This window comes from Aspergillus pseudotamarii (assembly GCF_009193445.1).
Source record: "Aspergillus pseudotamarii strain CBS 117625 unplaced genomic scaffold BDV38scaffold_76, whole genome shotgun sequence".
NCBI classification, from domain to species: Eukaryota; Fungi; Ascomycota; class Eurotiomycetes; order Eurotiales; family Aspergillaceae; genus Aspergillus; species Aspergillus pseudotamarii.
In genome coordinates this window covers 1-17,508 of record NW_022475090.1, presented here as the reverse complement: position 1 = coordinate 17,508, position 17,508 = coordinate 1, and the positions used below count along the sequence as shown (strand labels likewise).

The window sequence follows — 17,508 nt, the reverse complement described above, 5'->3', positions numbered from 1 at the left end:
TGATGTTTTGCCGCGGGCCGAGAGTGAAGCTTTTTTATATATATCTCGGCTAGTGTGTACATGGGTAGTAGGACCTCCGAGTGGAGTTAAGCTACTACCAACATAAATCCTTTTACGTCTTACTGTTCCTATCAAGAAATTCCAGACATATATTCAGAGACAACAAAGAAAGAAGACCAATGTAAAGGCACTTATGAATATTTACTGGGGACATAAAATTGAAGAGAAATTCACCTGACATCTCGGGAATCCGAGAGGCTAACCCTGTTTAGGCCAGCCGACGGACCTCGGAATTGCTGCACCAGAGGCGGGGGAGGAAAAGGTGGGAATATATATATAAAGCTAGAAGAGAGATGTAAGATCCGAATAACGTAGATATAACAGGCACAGGATCAATTCTTAGCAAGCTTGCCAGAATTCTCGCGCGGTGGCCATAAGTACGGCCCATGCCGTCATACCCTCCCGATGTTGGATATTGATCTCCACGACGGCGATCGGGCAAACTCCTTGCTTAGCAGAGCTGTGCTGGCTAACAATGCGATTATTATATGCGATATTCACCCAAATTGGAATGTATTTCGGTTCTCCCCACCGATCTTCTCTCTGGTGACCCGGTATTTAATCACCGATCAACGCGTCGCATCACGTGATGTAAACAATATGTCAGTGCTTACTAAGCCCTCGCACCCTGGATTTCTTTCGGAATGAATCACGAATGCAAGTTATTCATTCGAGCAGTATCGAGTGACTGACCCTTAAACTGCCACTAATGCCCAACTAAGTAGACTCGTCGAAAGACGTAGTCTGGTAGTTGAGGCAAAACTAAAGGGTCAATGGATGAATCCAACTCTAACTGGAAGGTATTATCCCTCTCTACGCCATCTACACATTCTTTTCACCAGCTGTGCCGGTACTCTGCACCACAAAACATTCACGTAAAAATCTCGTTGATCTGAATATGTTCAGATTATGGTCATCTATATACAAAGGATTATATTAAGATAGACAGGAACGTCCAGAGAGCTGGACTATGTATACATTCACAGTAGTAATCATAACAAAATACCACACCATTAAGCGTGGCCCTTAAGGCTTTGACAGCTGTTCTTTCCGGAAGAAGAGGATGTAACCGGCACTAGAATCATGACATGTTAGCTTTCATCCGACATAATGAAAGTCAAGGAATGTCAAGAACTTACCAGACTAACAACTGACAAAACAGAGCAACCCAGAACCAGGCATTCGCAACCGCACTACCACCGAAGGTGGGATCAGGCGAAACCGGCCCTGGGCCCACATTATTAGGAGCGAAGGCTCTCGCACAAATAGTAGCGATAGAACCAAGGACTTGAGAACAAACAAGCGTGAAGAGCATGTGCATGCGAGTCAAGGTTTGCAAGAGGATGATACCGAAGCCGAGACCCTGGATCGAGTCTAGCACGCCAAGCCAGAGCCAGACACTCCGGGATACGAGCGCACCGCCGGTATATCCTCCTGTCACCCAAGGAAGGTAGTAGCCAATGCCAGACACACCCCACCAGATTTGGGCCCAGCGGGGCGCTCCGAGACCGCAGGCGAACACGGGCAGGAACCAACTGTGTGATTTGAAGTAGCGACTGACGACGAATAGGAAACCTGCCCATACGAAGCCGTAGAAGACAACACAGAGAATGACGATTTGCCAGTGATGGGCGTGATGGGATGTCCAGAGGACTGCAAAGAGACGGAGTTAGTTTGGCCTGGTGTGAGGGGAACTGCTATGCAGAGGTCAACTTACACTGCCAGTTGCGGCCGTAGGGGGCGCTGAGGAAGAAGTTCTGAAGGATGACCGCGACAAAGTTCCAGAGGACGATCTTACGACGGAACACGGACTTGTAGAAGGAAGCGACCTTTCCAGGAGTTTGACGATAGTAATTGGGTAGACCGAATGTCAAGAGCAAGCCAATTCCGATAAGGGCGGCGGCAATGGGGTAACAGATGGCACTGTAGAGACTTAGTTAGCTAGTGAAATCAACCATAGCAAATCGATAGAGCATACCTCATCTTCCAGGAATTGGAGATACTGTTTGTAGGAGTCAAGAGGCCCTCACTTTGTGCCGCTGACAGGGTCGAACCCCAGTACCAGAGCGCAATGACATAGGCAGACTGGATACCCTGAATCAGACATGCACGGAAGATCCATGTTTCGACAGGTGCACCACCTTCATCACCGAAGTTCAGCGCGAAGAAGAAAGAACCACTCGACGAGGCTGCGGCGTAAAATCCGCTACCGACATTCTGAATCCATCCCCGGCTGAAAGAGTTGCTCTCAAAATGGGCGGATCCAATAAAAATGAAGGCAATGGCGTACAAGAACCATGGCGCAGACAGACAGACCACTGATTTGAAGTAGCGGAACACAAGCCACCAGAGAATAGACGTGATCAGATACGTGGTTGCAATTCCGTACAGTTTCTCGGCTGTCTGACCGACTTCACCCGTGAGCAATGTGATCTGGTACGAGTTGGCAGCAATGATCTGGCCTAAAGCGAGGAACAACGAGTAGATGGGCCAGTCACCGATGCGAATCTGCATCCACTTCTTGAGACCGGTGGGAGGGACATAGTCCTTTCCGAGGAGGAACTCGTCGTCTTCACTGTCCCGGGATTGCGGGCCATCGCTACCACTCATACGGGAGCCGTTGTCATCGTAGAACGAGCCGACAGGCGATGCGCCATGCTTATCACGGTAGACTGAGGGAGTTGGCGATTTGGTGCGACCAAGTCGGGCATCACGGAACTTGTCGAACCATTCCTTTTCACTCTTGATCAAGTATTCTTCGATACACAATTGTGACTCCGAGTTCGATCCATTGAGTTCATCGAGTCTTCTATCAAAGGCTTTGTAATATTCGCCGGTGCTATCGGTGAAGAACGGATCAACTTTCTGCAACTTAAAGTCCTTCTTGCCACCGACAACTGAGTCAAGTGAGAGAACGGATGCGCTACTGAGACGGTTGCCGGGGTCGAGGAGCCGAGGAGGAGGAAGGAGACTGTGGGAAGCGGCTGGGGGTGTTCCGGGACTTGAAGGAGGCTGGATATTTCTGGGATGCAAGGAGTCCTGGCTGTAGCGTCTACCGCCTGGACTCAACGGCATGCGCACACCACCCTGTTGCTGGGCGGCCTGTAGCCTGCGGCCTTCTTCAACTTGCGCAGGCGTAAGAGTGTACTCGTCGTCCGCATAATGGTTGACAATGTCGTCGTCACTGCTTTCTTCCTCAACATCAGTAATGGCGCCACCGTGGGCTTCCTGGGTGTCTTCATGTTCTGGGATGCTGTCACGCTGGCGAGCGCGACCACGACGGCTCTGATGACCAGGTCCGGAGCGAACACCAAGTGAAAGCTGTCGCTGAAGTCCTGATTTCGGCTTCTCCGTGCCGCTAGGACTCGGATCTCTGCTGTAGCTGGTCTTCGGCTGGGTAACATATTCACTTAAGCGATTGAGGTTCGAATAGCTGCTTTCCCTAGAATGAGCAAGAGGCGTCTGCGTTCCAGGGGTCATAAAGGGGCTCGCTGGTTGAGTCATAAGGCCGCTAGGAGTAGTTGTTCCAGTAGGAGTGAACGGCCGACCGTTGTGCTTAACCAGTTCCTTGTTGTGTACTTGGATTGCGGTGGTTTGCAGGATCTCCAAGTCCTCGACCCATTGGGCGACGGGGAATCGCTGTTTAGCAGAACGGGCACGCATCATGGCTCTGGTCTCTTGTTTCGAATTGAGTGCGGCGTCGATAGCAAGCTTGAACTGGTACAGAAGATGAGATGTCGCAGTAGATTCAACGTTATACCACCAACCAGGCATCTGACCGAGACCACCGACACGGGCACCGATACCCAAGGCTCCCTTACGGCCGAACTCGACTGCTACTAGACCAAAGGGTTCGTCACGAGAGGGAATGAGCGCGAATTCAGCACCGGAGAAGATATAAGGCGGAAGGGCGGTGAATTCAGGTTTTGAAAACACACGTCCAGGGTAAACCTTCATCATGTGGTCTAGCTTCAGGGCGGCAAATTTACCATAAAGATCGATAACAGGCCCGATACAAATGACTTGCACGTTAGGGCGAGCCTCAAGAACAGCCGGCATCACATCGGCGATTAAATCAACGCCTTTCTGCATGGACCAACGACCAACGAATACTAGAAGATCAGCGTCAGGGTTGACGTCAAGGCCAGCCCATTCCTGAGCCTGGCGTTTGAGGTCTGCTCTGCCGGCTTCATAGTCAGGATCCACGTGAACCTCATCAGCGTTGCCCATAGCTTTTTCCTTGTTCCATTCTCCCACATCCGAAGGATCAGGGTTAGGCAGGTTGCCAACCTTTCTTAAACCCCAGAAGATTGGATAACGGGCGTATGACCGCTTTCCGTACTTCTTGGACACACCGACGGCACCGAAACCCTGCTGGTGGACACGAAGATAACTAGCACCAGCGTGGAGCAAGTTGAAAACCTCACCAAACTGCACATACCGTCTGACAGTATCAATATCCAGGTTAAAGACAGAGCACACCTCCTCCTTCTCTTTCTGTGTACGCATAGGCCAGAGACCCTGAAATTCAGCGTTGTGAAGGGAGAGACAAGCGGGTACAGTGTCGGGAAGAAGGTAGAGTGGAGCTATAGAGCCATGGTAATCGTTGATATGGTACAGGTCAATTGGGAATCGTTTGCATGCCTCAGCAATACACTGATTCCAGGCGGAGTAGTAAATAGCACTGTTGAGGTCATCCATACGGGCTGGATAGGGTTCGGACTTGGATTGTTGACGGAACACAGGGGCGTCTAGCAGAACGTAGGTGATGTTGTTCAAGATATGGTACTGGACCTGAACTTCATAGGAGTTGCCGAGGATAGTGACGTTCATTGGTTCTGCGGGTTTATCCACTGGGTATTCAACTCCGCCGACACAGGGGACAACCCAGATCAGGTCTTGGTGTCCGAGAGTTTTACCCATGAGCTGGGCCATGACACCAAGACCACCAATCTTGATCTTGATCTGCCAATCCTCGATATCATACTCCATTGTTGCGATGAGAACCATGCGTCTCTTGCCAGAAGCAGCGCCGCCAATAGCGGTGTTCGCCTGCAGGAAGCCAGACTTGTTGGCCAGACGCATCAAGGGGTTCATCTTTTCCTCATCACCGCCACGGTTCCTCTTGAACTTCCTCCGCAAAGCCAATGGGATCAATGTGGCCTTTTCACTTACACCGATCTGGTTAAACTTGACCTTATAGAAAGACTTCATGAATATGTATACGCATGCTGCACCGGTGATGACGGGGATAATCCAGAAGAGCACAAACATGGCGATCTGGGTGTTCTGGTGTCCAACGGGGAAGAGCTGGAACTTCATGGTGGCATCGTTGATGTAGACATTCCAGGCCAGATAAGGCTTAGGCGGGTGCTCTGTGATGTTAATCAAGGTCGCAGACAGAGAGGATGGTGGCATTCGATCCAGAACGGAATCATTATCGGCATCACCAAGCACCCAGCTTTGATCAGGCTGTCCATCCGGATTCATGCCCCAGATGTTCAGCTGGGCTTGAGCAGGCCATTCTGCTGTAAAGTGATACTTCCAGATTCCGTCTTTGGAGTCCTGCCTCACCACATTATCGAGACCACCGTCATATCCGTACTGATTGTAGGGGCCGTTAAAGAAGATGTGAGGGAAGCGGCGTGGCACATTCGAATGCAGTCCAGCGTCGCCCTCCTGAACATAATCGCTGCTACCGGTCCATTTGCTCCAGTACTCGACCCGGACATGGTGTCCATTCCATTTCTGTTTCTTGGTTCCAGACCATTCTAACTCCGTGATGGTATCATTACCACCTGTGTAAGTCTTCCAGTCGGAGAAAGTGGTTCCCCAATTGGTGGAATAACGCCACTTATCGGCACCTGCTGCGTGATGCTGGATGAACAGGGTACCGTTTGATTCCTCATGGAGCAAACTACTCGAATAGTTGGCTGATGTAAAGACCATGGGATTATCGATTTGTCCGATACGGAAGAGGAAGTGGTCGACCGCGTTTGTTGTCGCGTTTCCATGGGTGCTGCTAGCGTTCTTAACTGTGACCCGGTGAATGCCGTTGTACACTCCTGTCAGATTGGCAGCCCACATGAAGACGCTAGGGAGCTGCCCGGTCCACGAAGTGTTGCTTGCTGGAATTCCCTTGCAATCTACAGTCTTCTCATCCAGTGTCGGGACCCTCTGAGATTCCGTAGAGGAGCTGATGGTGATTGATTTGGTAACGGAATCGCAGTCCATCTCTTCGGAGAAATAGAGCTCGATCTTCACGCTTTCGTCACGATTGGGAGCTACCGTGGAGCGAACAGGGAAGTCATGCCCGGGAGTGAACTTCGTGATCATGGGCCGGGGCTTGGTGAAACGTGTGCTGGGGACGTAGGCGCGGAACGCATAGGCCTCCAAGGTCATGTTGGCCAGGCAGCCGTTGAGCTCGGTAGATCCGTTCAGCCCAAGTTTGACAGGGCCATCAATCAAGGTGTGCTCGTCATAGGGATAGAACAGATTCCGAACTTTGGTGCCGGTGACGAACGGCGAGATCAGTGCGGTCTCATTATCCTTGCATTTGAACTTGTAGTCAACTGTACGGTTGGTGTTGTGGTAGACAAGCCAAACCGGTTGGTTATTCGCGTCAGAGCCGAGGTCCTGGACATCGGCATTGACATCACGTAAGATAGACCACAAACCCGTTTCTGTAGCGGTGCCGTTGGAACCTGGATAGAAGACCTCCTCGGTTTGGTTTGAAAGTTTCTGAATGGAGTAGCCATCATTCAGTACAGGGAATTCTTCGCGCAGCTGGTACATATGTTTGATAACGTTGCGCACTGGGTGGGACGGGTCACGATGATCGTACGCAGCGGTTGGGTCATGGCAACCCTCACGACCAGCCTGAATAGGCCACTTATAGTACTGTGAAGAATCCAAAGAAAAGCAACCATGGTCTCTCCACGCAGTCGCAGGAGACATTGCTTGACGGCCGTAGATATAGTTAGATGCCGTCGCATCCAAGATATAGAATGCCTGTTCCTCGCCCCAAAGGAGGAGGGGAATACCCGGAAGAAGCAATGTAGTGATATACAGCCCAAGCAACTGCCTTTCTACACCCTTTTCGACTGTTGGCCAGCGGAAGACATCCTGGTTGGTCGCGCCGAACATATGGCGGGGATCAAACTTGCCGGTGTTAGGGTTGATGAAGTCATTTGACTGTAGCATCAAATTCCACGCATCGACCCAATCCACAGGAACATCGTAACCGGCGGCCAAGTTACCGTCCATACCCAAGAACCGAGTCAGAGCACGATATGTCGAATAGTGGAAGGCCGCACCGTCGATCGCCTCATGTCCAGCTTCACGCAGAAAATATTGCGACTCGGACTCGTTGGTCATTTTCATCGCTTTCTCCGCCGTCTCAGGATACTGGTTAGGTTGTCTACCTCGGCCCAGATAGATAGAACCAAAAGTATTACCACCAGTAATTTCACCGGAAATGAAGAAATTCTTCTTGCCAACGGCACGGGCGCATTCGCGATAAGCCATCGACATATCTCCCAGCGCGTCCACGGTCGACTGAGTAGCCTTATCGTAACGGAAACCGTCGATATCCAACGAGTAGATGATCATACACGAATGACGAATCAACCGCTCGCGGACCGAGGGGTGCCATTCTCGCAGCCGATCTTGGACGGACGCGAATTTTGCGAGCTGACGTTGCCAATCAGGAAACACACCGAAAGCCTCAATATCGCCATATTGATCGAAGTCGCTGTCATAACAACCAACCAGCCCCGCCGTCATGGACTCTTGAACTGGATAACCATCCTCATACCAGAAACGGGGGTAGTCGCACGTCTGATTATAGTCGTTTCCGAGATCGAAATCCACATAGCGACGATCGGTCTTCCAAAGCGCCTTATGCTCCTTAGTCGAAAATGGGGTTGTATCATTCAGATGGCCCTCGAAGCCGATGAGATCACCCATCCTGAATACATGCGTTAGATATTGTCTCGAATGTTCTATCGTGGATGCGGTAAGACTTACGTAGCAATCGTGTTATCAAAGATGACATACATCCCGCGCTTATGAATCTCGTCGATAGCATTACGCCATGTCGCAATGTCACCGTAGTGCTGATCGAGTAGTGTCGTATCGAGAGCGGAATAACCATCAGAGCCCCAAGGCTGGTTCATCAAGATGGTTCCTGCGAGATACAGGGCCTAAGGAGTCTTAGTATGCCATCCCACATAATTGGATTACACGAACAACGAACCTTGATGCCCATTCCTTGAAGATAATCCAGAGTATCGAGTAGACCAGCCACATCTCCACCATGGCGCATTTGTGTCGAGGAGATATCGTGCTCGAAGAGGGTTCCATTAATGTTGTCATTTGTAGGATCTCCGTTGACAAAGCGGTCCATGAACAGGGTATATGTAGGAAACCGCCAATTGTCGGGAGAAGGGAAGTATTTCCCCTTGTGGTCCGGCCATTCTCCCCAATATTGGGCTGGGTTGGTTGCGGATTTGTTTTCGTTAAGGTTATATGCGGATAGAGATTCGTCGTAAGGCCAGGCCGTTGCTGTTGTTGCGAAAAGCGCCAGCACCGTACTGGAGAAAGCCCACTTCATAATGGGTGACAATGTCGGGCACGCCCGGTGGTCAAGTTGACGACAAAACCAAAAGATGCAAGCAATAATCTGTAATCCACTATGATGCAATCATATATGCGCAATCTTTTATGTCCCGCAGGTAGATAATTTGCCAGGCGTTCACCACTGCTCGGTCAATGATGTCGGGAATACTGATAACGAGCGATAGACATCAGATAACGAGCAGATCGGCTTTCAACGAATGGAATCTATTGTGCAGGAGAGTGAAGAAAACAGGAAAAACAAACAAAATACAGTCGGGCAAAAATGGTACAAAGCTTGAGGAGAGAGAAAAGGTTGCAAAAAGAGGGAGAGAGGGAAGACAAGAGAACCACCTAGTGACTAGCAAATTGTCCTTGAGGCTCAGCATAAAAGGCTGGCAGGATTCGTGAACATTAGCGATAGTGGATCAAATGTAACAAAGACGTCTCGTGTCTGCTAATAATAAACAGGGCTCAGATGTCAGGACCACACTCTATTGCTCAAAAGTGCCAGCTCACTTTGAGACTATTGTCCCCGATCAGCTTAAAGCGACGAGTTGGTGAGCCTTAGTGACCACACTGTTTTACTCTAGCTTCTCCGGATCCCATTCCCATCCGTCCCTTTTTTACTTCCTTGAATTTTACTTTTACTTTTATTTTTATCTTTCGCCGCTGGCTATTAGAGTCGAGCTCATGCTCGACCCGCGGTTTGAATGACGTTTCGCCAGTCCGAAGGCGAAAAAAACTTTGTGGATGCCCCAGCGGAAAACAACGAATTGATACATTCTCGTATAGACTGGGAACCGTTAGGTTGACTCCCGGTTCGGGACATGAGTGGAGCCCAACGGGGCAAGTCATATTTTTTTTGAAATATGGATTACTTTCAGCCAATTGAGACACCTATTCAGCCACTCCCACTTCGATCCAGTAAATCCCCCCTCTGCTCGCCGCCAGTCTCGCTGGTCCCTCAAGCTGGATCCTTTGCACATCCAGATCGCCATGTGCTCTCAGACGAACTATCGTGGCCCATGGTGAGAGGTTCCGTAATCTCTCGCGATATCCGAACCTCAAGAGCTCAGATCTCGTATCGACGCCCCAATTGTAATTAACCGAAGGAGTTGATTAGATACGACACGGTGGCTTGCATGGTATCTGGGATGGTGAGACTTAATTGGCTTTACTAAAACCAACACTGCATGCTATGTCTTACTGTAATAATCCTCTCTTTTCCTTCTCGTTACAGTCCCGTCGTTCTACACATACCGTACTCCGTACCTTCCGGACAGTACCGTAGCACCGATTTAGATAAGAACGGGGCACCCCGATTGGCCGGGGAGGGCTTGGGATCGAAATTCTGCGCCATGCAGACGGTGGTGGCTCTCGGTTGGTACCTAGATCCATAGAGCCTGCCCTATTTTCATCCATCGGGGTGAAACCCGACGAGTAAATGGCGGCGTGGAATCCCAGGAAAAGAATTTTCATTCTTGAATGGAATTTTTTTATTCTATCTCTAAACCTGAACAGGAAAAACTAGGCCGAGGGAAGTGACAACATGGAGACAGGTTGGAAATTCCAGAACACTGTCACGGCGGGTCCTTAAACCTCTTGACCTCATTTTTATTCTTGGCTACAGCTAACCCTGTTTGGATATTAGGGTTATTGGTCTCTTGGACTCCAGTCACTAACTTGCTTCAGATCCACGGTTAGGATATCGGGATGTCGCCAATCCGGTTTCAATATATCAAACTCCCGGTGGGTCTTGGCCAATTATATACGATGTCCAAGATTTCTTAGCCCGTATTTTTTCGGGTTCCCGTGGGTCTTTAGTTCAACCTCCGGTGTCTGACCGAGAGACAACTGGGAAAAGGTCTGATCGAACCAGAGAGTTAGTAAGTAAAAAAAAAAAAAGGATAGAAAGGGTAAAAAGTGAGAGGAAAAAAAGGAAAGCGTATAAATTATTGAAATGATGTCTTACTTATTATCCAATGATCATTATTATACTGATGCATAAGGCTATATATATATATGCCCATTCCAGAATAGCCGAAGCTAACCTATTCCTTTTGAAATTAATAGTCCACACTGAACAATATGATCCTACATGGCTTTTCCAGTACTCCGTATTCCATATTCCGTATTGTATCGAATAATTCATTCGTATTATTGAGTTCGATATCTGACAATTTGAGATTGGATGTCCAATCCAACACGGACCGTAGATCCTTGGCCTAGCTTCTGTATCAATACCAGAGACGAGGGAAAACTCAAAAATGAAAAAAGAAAAGAACAAGCTAACATTTCCAGCATAAGCCCTGGTCATGGCAAGCTTGAGTTGATTGCCTAGACTGAATTGGGTGATTTTACTCAATTTTTAAGACCCATCGGCTCCACTCGTCTCGTTTCCCCTAATTGGTGCATGGGTCAAAGACATTCCCATCCGCCATGAACGCCACTCAGTCAAGTCAATTGGTAGGAAGAGGATGGACTAACGAGAACGCTACCAGGACTCTGCCCAGACACTGATTTTAGTAGTCCTAGCCGGTATTACTGAGGTCACCACCACCCGTGGGCAGTTTTGGCTAATCTAAAAGCCCAACGCTGCCCTCGCCGCTGGACCGGGCACCGGACTCTTTGTTTCTTTTTTTAGTCGGTGACTAATGAAGAAAACAGCTGCCCTGATCGTGGTCCCATTAACCTCCCCAGCATGCAACGTGCGATCAGGACCCATAATTATCTCAGGTTATACTTGTGCTAAATGCCAGCACTGTGCGAACCGGCCACCCACTCGGGGATACTTCCTTGGGCAGGCATAGGTCATGGCCTGACTGTCTCACTTGCTTAACAGATCCCCCATGTCTGTCCATGGGAAATGCCAGGCACTATTGCCATCCTATTGGCGATTCAGACGATCAATTACCCAGGAGGGATGTCTCAAACACCATGTTCCACAAACATTGTCTCGGGTCATCGGCCCTTCCCGAGTATTCCCAGCTTCTTGTTCGCTTTGTACCTGGCAGTAGCTTTATTATCCAGCTCTTAGGGCAGGGCGAGAGGGGCTTTCTAGGCATTTCAAGACCACAAAGAATGCCGAGGCGACCACAATAAATCCCAGGGGTAACTAGCGTCTTGTCCCAATTTGGAAGACTTTGATGTGACGGTTGCACTGGAGGGGTTGAGGTCAGCTCTCACGAAAGTAGCTATCCATCAATTTAGCTACCAACATGATTCAGGCACGAAAGAGAGGGTTCATGTCTTCTTTTCAGTATTTCCCCTCCGCACATGCTAGTCTATAATATTAAGAAAATTTGGACGAGCCATGTGACCGGATATGAACGGAAGTTCGCTTGGCTCTCCATAGCCGAAGGCTTGGAAAGGAAATTGAGGGGGGCTTTCCAGGGGGAACATCGGAAGACCATCACAGTGACCCTAAAAATGAGTAAAACGATCAATTCCCTTGATATTTCAATCCACTGAGCAGGAGAGTGACCATGGTTAGATATATACAGGGCCGATGGAGTAGCTAGAGGAACTATTGTATATTCTATCCATCTATTGCGGGTATGGACGTGTTGCATGTATATACACCGAACAGACTTAGGGCACGCCGGCGTTCTTTTGGAGTTGCGCTCTAGATCCACCTTTCTTCAATCCATTTCTCGAGTGCAACGTTCCCCAGGAACCTTATTTGTTATTCTATTCTTCCTTCTTTCCCCCCTTCCTTTCCCGTCCTTTTCTCTCTCTCCTAGGATGGTTCGTTTCTTTCTAACAATCGTTCTCGCTGTCATTCCTTATTCATCCCCTCGTTCTGTCGATCATTAAGACCTGACCACTGTCATTCTTTACATTTGTATATTGCATCACTCGTCACTCCTTTATTTGTTGTTTGATTGATTGCTTTGGACGCGTCATTCCTCCCTTCCATTCGTGGTGTTCCATTGTCAGTATCAGCCACTCCTCCCGTTCAAATCCCCACAAAACGCGTACTATACGAACTGTTTCAGGTGCGCCATTTGAGCTTAAACGGCAGAGCCTACAGACGATCTCCACAAAGATCGACCATCAGCTTGTCACTTCATGAACTGGGGTTACACGAGTTAAGGATCCACCGGAAATTACTCCCGCGACCATGGTCTCGTCGTCATCCCTGGGGCGATGGGCAGGTGCCGCCTTGGTTACCAGCCTAGTAGGATCAGCCCTGGCTGCAACCACAGCAGAATGGAAGTCAAGATCCGTCTATCAAACCATGACAGATCGATTCGCGCGCACTGATGGCTCAACGACCGCCCCGTGCAACACCACTCAGGGCCTATACTGTGGCGGTACCTGGCGAGGCACCATTGACAAGCTCGATTATATCCAGGGCATGGGGTTCGATGCGGTCATGATCTCCCCGATCATAGAAAACATCGAGGGCCGCGTGTCCTATGGAGAGGCTTACCATGGCTATTGGCCCCTGGATCTGTACTCACTCAACTCACATTTCGGTACTCACCAGGATCTGCTCGACCTGAGTGAGGCTCTCCACTCTCGTGGTATGTACTTGATGATGGATACGGTCATCAACAACATGGCATATATGACCAACGGCAAGGACCCGGCCAAGAATATTGATTATTCGGTCTTCACTCCTTTCAACGACTCCAGTTACTTTCACCCGTACTGTAAGATTACTGACTGGAACAATTACACCAACGCCCAGCTGTGTCAAACCGGAGACAACAAGGTAGCATTGCCCGATCTGTTCACGGAACATGAGGTCGTACAACAGACACTGGAAAAATGGGCCAAGGAAATCATCTCCACCTACTCGATCGATGGCCTGCGTATTGATGCGGCGAAGCATGTAGACCCTGGTTTTCTGAAGAATTTTGGCGACGCCATCGGCGCGTTCATGACCGGAGAAGTCCTGCAGCGGGAAGTCGACACCATCTGCGAATACCAGAATAACTACATCGGCAGTGTCCCCAATTATCCCGTCTATTACTCGGTCCTCAATGCCTTCACCTTGGGCAATACTAGTGACTTGGCCAACCAGGTGGAAATCATGAAGAATTCCTGCGACGATGTGACCGCCCTCGCCTCGTTCTCAGAAAACCACGATGTCGCCCGATTTGCTAGTATGACTGATGATATCGCGGTATGCACTGAGACCAGCGCAATCAAGCAAAAACCTCCAAAGCTAACTTGAATGAACACAGCTTGCTAAGAATGTTCTAACCTTCACCATCCTCTACGATGGCGTTCCTATGATCTATCAAGGCCAAGAGCAGCATTTGGATGGACCGGGCACGCCTGATAACCGTGAAGCTATCTGGCTCACCAACTACAACACCGACGCCGAGCTATATAAGTTGATCGCAAAACTGAACGCCATCCGTAAGCACGCCTACAAGCTTGATCCGAACTACGTCAGTCTCCAAACGTACCCCATCTTCCGGGGTGGTAGTGAATTGGGCTTCCGCAAAGGTGTCGAGGGCCGACAGGTGGTGATGCTCTTGTCCACTCAGGGCAGCAATAGCAGCGTCTACAACCTCACGATGCCTGTGAGCTACAACGGAGGCGTGGAGGTTGTAGATGTCCTTAACTGTGTGAACTATACGGTCAATTCACAGAGTGAACTGACTGTTCCCATGGACAAGGGCGAACCGAGAGTCTTCTTCCCCACCTCTCTCATGCCGGGCAGTGGTCTTTGCGGTTACTCGTCTGCGAACGTTTCGTTCGTTGAGCTGAAGACCAAGGGCGCGGCGGCGGCGGCGGCTGCGATGTCTCTCGGGGCCAAGACCACCAGCAGCGCCGCTCACGGCGTCTTGCTTTCTGTTCTCCTGACTAGTCTTGTTGCGGTATTGTTGTAGTCTGCCCAGTGCTTGGGACAATAATATATCTGGGTCTGTCGAGGTGTATTGATGATGAAGTTACTCTCGTTCTTCTGTATATATTCTTTTCTTATTGCACGTTTTCCGACCGTACGATACCCAAGGTACCACATTTATTTTCTTATGGGTGACTTAATGTTGTTATGCTTATCCCCCTAATGTTTTACTAGTATTGAAATGTACGTGTACGCAGAATATATATAATATTTTTTTAGGTTTTTTTTTTATCTTTTTTTTGATCTCGATACTAGTTGCATATGTTTATATATAATGGGTAGTGCAAGACAAAGTGATATATTTTTTTTTCATATGAGGCATCCCAACTTTAGAAATGCACTTAAATTTTCAACATAGTATTACACTCCTGTTAAGACATTCGGAAAATATATTTATGATTCTAATAATATTTTACCTCTATAATCTGCCGATTCAACAATATCCTAGATGTTTAAGACGTAAGGTTAACCAAAATCAGCTTTACTAGTAGAGGCTTTCTCGGGGTTGTGTCGGGAGAACATCCGACTTAGGGTTAGGAGAAACGAGAAGGGCGAAAAAGAAAAAAGCGCCGCGGAAAAAAAAAAGAGAAAAAGAGAAAAAGAGAAAAAGGAAAAAAGAAAAACGAAGAAAAAAAAAAAGGAAAAAAGACAGTGAGACAAACAACAATTGAAACCCGGTGGCGCGGGTAAAAATAGTGAACAAGACCCACTTAACGATTGGCCTTGACTCCACTAGACTAATCTCTGCCCGAAGGTCCTTACATATGACATGTTCGACGGTTTGATACTAATCTATAGGACTCGACTATTTCACAGCATTGATTGCTGAATTTAGCACACGGTTGTGATCTGGAGAAGCTCCATCGTCGGCTATCGTCATGGTGTCCTTTTTCTCCCGCTGTTTTCCGAAGAGGAGAAAGGGACAGCAGCAACAGCAGCAATGGAAGGAGATTGAGGGTTAGCTCCCCCACAATATACTTCATGAGACCCTATGATTGTTTACATCCTCTAATGCGTCTTATACACAAACAGAAGCAGCTCGGGATCTGGAATCACGCCCATCATGGAATGCCCCCGACAACACTCTGCTGCTGGAAGCATTTGAATGGCACGTACCACATGATACATGCCACTGGCGACGTCTGCAGCATGCTCTGCCGGGGTTGAAAGAGATTGGGATCGACAATATCTGGATTCCTCCGGGCTGCAAAGCCATGAACCCCTCCGGTAATGGCTACGATATATATGACCTGTATGATCTAGGCGAGTTCGATCAGAAAGGATCCCGAACCACCAAATGGGGTTCTCGGAGGGAGCTTGAAGACCTTGTGGAAGAAGCAAAGTCGCTGGGTGTTGGTGTATACTGGGATGCGGTGCTCAATCATAAAGCCGGGGCGGATTATCCCGAACGGTTCCAGGCTGTTAAAGTAGATCCTAATCGTATGACCTTTATTTTTCCCTTTTTCTTTCATCCACTCCTTATTCTCGGTCATTGGTTGATTCCAGTTTGTTGTTCGCACAGGACGAAATGTCGAGGTATCCAAGCCCACTGAAATTGAGGGCTGGGTCGGTTTTGACTTCACTGGCCGCGGCGACCAGTACAGCTCGATGAAATATAACTGGCAGCATTTTAATGGTGTGGACTGGGACGAATCGCGCAGAGAAAATGCCATCTTCAAGATCCATGCGCCAGGCAAGGATTGGGCACAAGATGTGGGCAAGGACAATGGCAACTATGATTATTTGATGTTTGCAAATCTGGACTATTCCAATCCAGAGGTTCGGGAAGACGTCCTTCATTGGGGAACCTGGATAACAAATGAGCTATCGCTAAGTGGCATGCGACTGGACGCCGCGAAGCACTTTTCTGCTGGCTTCCAGAAGGAGTTTATTGCGCATGTCCGCAAGACGGCTAACAAGGATCTGTTTGTCATCGGCGAATACTGGTCGGGAGATTTAAAGGATCTTGTGGGATATCTTCAGCAGATGGATCATTCGGTGACAGCAGTTGATGTTCCTCTTGTGGTGAGTTTGTGCAGGACATCGTACACAAAGGGAGGCGATCTTCGCAAGATATTCAAGGGTACTTTGGTGCAGAGCAAGCCCGAGAATGCTTTGGTGAGTGGATGTGGTAGATCCGGCAAAGAACTGCGATGCTGACAACAATTTGCTACAGACATTTGTTTCGAATCATGACACGGTAAGTGAACTTTTATTCCCTTAATGATGAATTGTACTGACAACATTAAGGTACCCGGGCAAATGCTTGAAGTGAGTACCCTACTTTCTGCCCAAATCCTTTCAATCGACTAACCAACCGAAGAACCCAGTTGCACAATACTTCAAACCGCTAGCATATGCATTGGTGCTCCTCCGCAAAGATGGACATCCATGCGTGTTTTACGGAGACCTCTATGGTACTCTAGGAGACAAGCCATTGAAGCGAGCCTGCAAGGGCAAACTTCCGATTCTCACGCGGGCTCGAAAGTTGTATGCTTATGGAGAACAGCAGGATTATTTTGACCAAGCCAACTGTATAGGTGAGCACATGCATTTCCTTTTTACTTTTTCTCATCTTTCTTGGCTTCTTTTTTAATTATATTGAAACTCTGGCCATGAACATGCTACACGTATCATTTAATTTCTGCATCTAACCAAGACAACAGGATTTGTCCGTTACGGAAACGCGCGCCATCCTTCCGGACTGGCTTGCATTATGAGCAACGGGGCGGCAGCAGAAAAGCGCATGTACGTCGGACCGAAGCACGCCAACGAGGAGTGGACAGATATCATGCAGAGCCACGAGAACGTTGTTACCATCGATGCATCGGGGTATGGGGTATTCCCCGTGAATGGCATGAGTGTCAGCGTCTGGGTCAACTCAACGGCACCTGACCGAGATAATCTCTTGCAACCATTGTAAGTGATGGACCCCCTTTTTTTTTTTTTTTTTTTTTTTTTTT

General features: G+C 48.7%; 7 protein-coding genes across 7 annotated transcripts; 4 read left to right on the top strand and 3 right to left on the bottom strand.

Annotated features, from left to right (window-relative positions):
- Nucleotides 1-947: 947 nt before the first annotated feature.
- ags1 (alpha-1,3-glucan synthase Ags1) lies at nucleotides 948-9,337 on the bottom strand. The gene is made up of 6 exons (XM_032055891.1): nucleotides 8,318-9,337; nucleotides 8,089-8,264; nucleotides 2,039-8,029; nucleotides 1,778-1,983; nucleotides 1,200-1,713; nucleotides 948-1,135 (listed from the first exon to the last, which is right to left on the bottom strand). Exons 1-6 carry the CDS (start codon nucleotides 8,672-8,674, stop codon nucleotides 1,087-1,089), a joined length of 7,293 nt encoding a protein of 2,430 aa, XP_031908840.1. The 5' UTR covers nucleotides 8,675-9,337; the 3' UTR covers nucleotides 948-1,086.
- Nucleotides 8,771-9,154, bottom strand: BDV38DRAFT_199578 (uncharacterized protein). Its single transcript, XM_032052426.1, has one exon. It carries the CDS (start codon nucleotides 9,063-9,065, stop codon nucleotides 8,868-8,870), a length of 198 nt encoding a protein of 65 aa, XP_031908841.1. The 5' UTR covers nucleotides 9,066-9,154; the 3' UTR covers nucleotides 8,771-8,867.
- A 246-nt stretch (nucleotides 9,338-9,583) lies between the features above and the next one.
- BDV38DRAFT_260214 (uncharacterized protein) lies at nucleotides 9,584-10,205 on the bottom strand. Its single transcript, XM_032055890.1, has one exon. It carries the CDS (start codon nucleotides 10,156-10,158, stop codon nucleotides 9,883-9,885), a length of 276 nt encoding a protein of 91 aa, XP_031908839.1. The 5' UTR covers nucleotides 10,159-10,205; the 3' UTR covers nucleotides 9,584-9,882.
- A 1,663-nt stretch (nucleotides 10,206-11,868) lies between these two features.
- BDV38DRAFT_199566 (uncharacterized protein) lies at nucleotides 11,869-12,649 on the top strand. The gene is made up of 2 exons (XM_032052425.1): nucleotides 11,869-12,112; nucleotides 12,173-12,649. The coding sequence occupies exons 1-2, from the start codon at nucleotides 11,956-11,958 to the stop codon at nucleotides 12,493-12,495; spliced, it is 480 nt and encodes a 159-aa protein (XP_031908838.1). The 5' UTR covers nucleotides 11,869-11,955; the 3' UTR covers nucleotides 12,496-12,649.
- On the top strand, nucleotides 12,528-14,751 carry BDV38DRAFT_199562 (alpha-amylase). The gene is made up of 2 exons (XM_032052424.1): nucleotides 12,528-13,813; nucleotides 13,875-14,751. Exons 1-2 carry the CDS (start codon nucleotides 12,803-12,805, stop codon nucleotides 14,526-14,528), a joined length of 1,665 nt encoding a protein of 554 aa, XP_031908837.1. The 5' UTR covers nucleotides 12,528-12,802; the 3' UTR covers nucleotides 14,529-14,751.
- A 31-nt stretch (nucleotides 14,752-14,782) lies between these two features.
- BDV38DRAFT_199551 (uncharacterized protein) lies at nucleotides 14,783-15,072 on the top strand. The gene has a single exon (XM_032052423.1). The coding sequence runs from the start codon at nucleotides 14,881-14,883 to the stop codon at nucleotides 15,031-15,033; it is 153 nt and encodes a 50-aa protein (XP_031908836.1). The 5' UTR covers nucleotides 14,783-14,880; the 3' UTR covers nucleotides 15,034-15,072.
- A 351-nt stretch (nucleotides 15,073-15,423) lies between these two features.
- BDV38DRAFT_274792 (alpha-amylase) lies at nucleotides 15,424-17,468 on the top strand (the record flags this gene model as incomplete). Its single annotated transcript, XM_032057903.1, has 5 exons — nucleotides 15,424-15,502; nucleotides 15,584-15,985; nucleotides 16,068-16,663; nucleotides 16,869-17,085; nucleotides 17,212-17,468. 5 exons carry the CDS (start codon nucleotides 15,424-15,426, stop codon nucleotides 17,466-17,468), a joined length of 1,551 nt encoding a protein of 516 aa, XP_031908835.1.
- Between the last annotated feature and the right edge of the window lie 40 nt (nucleotides 17,469-17,508).

Bases quoted from the DNA above. Each gene is read 5' to 3' on its own strand.
- BDV38DRAFT_199578 (XM_032052426.1), bottom strand. From the start codon at position 9,065: ATGCTGAGCCTCAAGGACAATTTGCTAGTCACTAGGTGGTTCTCTTGT.
- BDV38DRAFT_199566 (XM_032052425.1), top strand. From the start codon at position 11,956: ATGCTAGTCTATAATATTAAGAAAATTTGGACGAGCCATGTGACCGGA. The intron at 12,113-12,172 runs GTAAAACGATCA...GACCATGGTTAG, and splicing joins CACAGTGACCCTAAAAATGA to ATATATACAGGGCCGATGGA.
- BDV38DRAFT_260214 (XM_032055890.1), bottom strand. From the start codon at position 10,158: ATGAAAATTCTTTTCCTGGGATTCCACGCCGCCATTTACTCGTCGGGT.
- BDV38DRAFT_199562 (XM_032052424.1), top strand. From the start codon at position 12,803: ATGGTCTCGTCGTCATCCCTGGGGCGATGGGCAGGTGCCGCCTTGGTT. The intron at 13,814-13,874 runs GTATGCACTGAG...GAATGAACACAG, and splicing joins GTATGACTGATGATATCGCG to CTTGCTAAGAATGTTCTAAC.
- BDV38DRAFT_199551 (XM_032052423.1), top strand. From the start codon at position 14,881: ATGCACTTAAATTTTCAACATAGTATTACACTCCTGTTAAGACATTCG.
- ags1 (XM_032055891.1), bottom strand. From the start codon at position 8,674: ATGAAGTGGGCTTTCTCCAGTACGGTGCTGGCGCTTTTCGCAACAACA. The intron at 8,030-8,088 runs GTAAGTCTTACC...GCATGTATTCAG, and splicing joins TTTGATAACACGATTGCTAC to GATGGGTGATCTCATCGGCT. The intron at 1,136-1,199 runs GTAAGTTCTTGA...TCATGATTCTAG, and splicing joins TTTTGTCAGTTGTTAGTCTG to TGCCGGTTACATCCTCTTCT.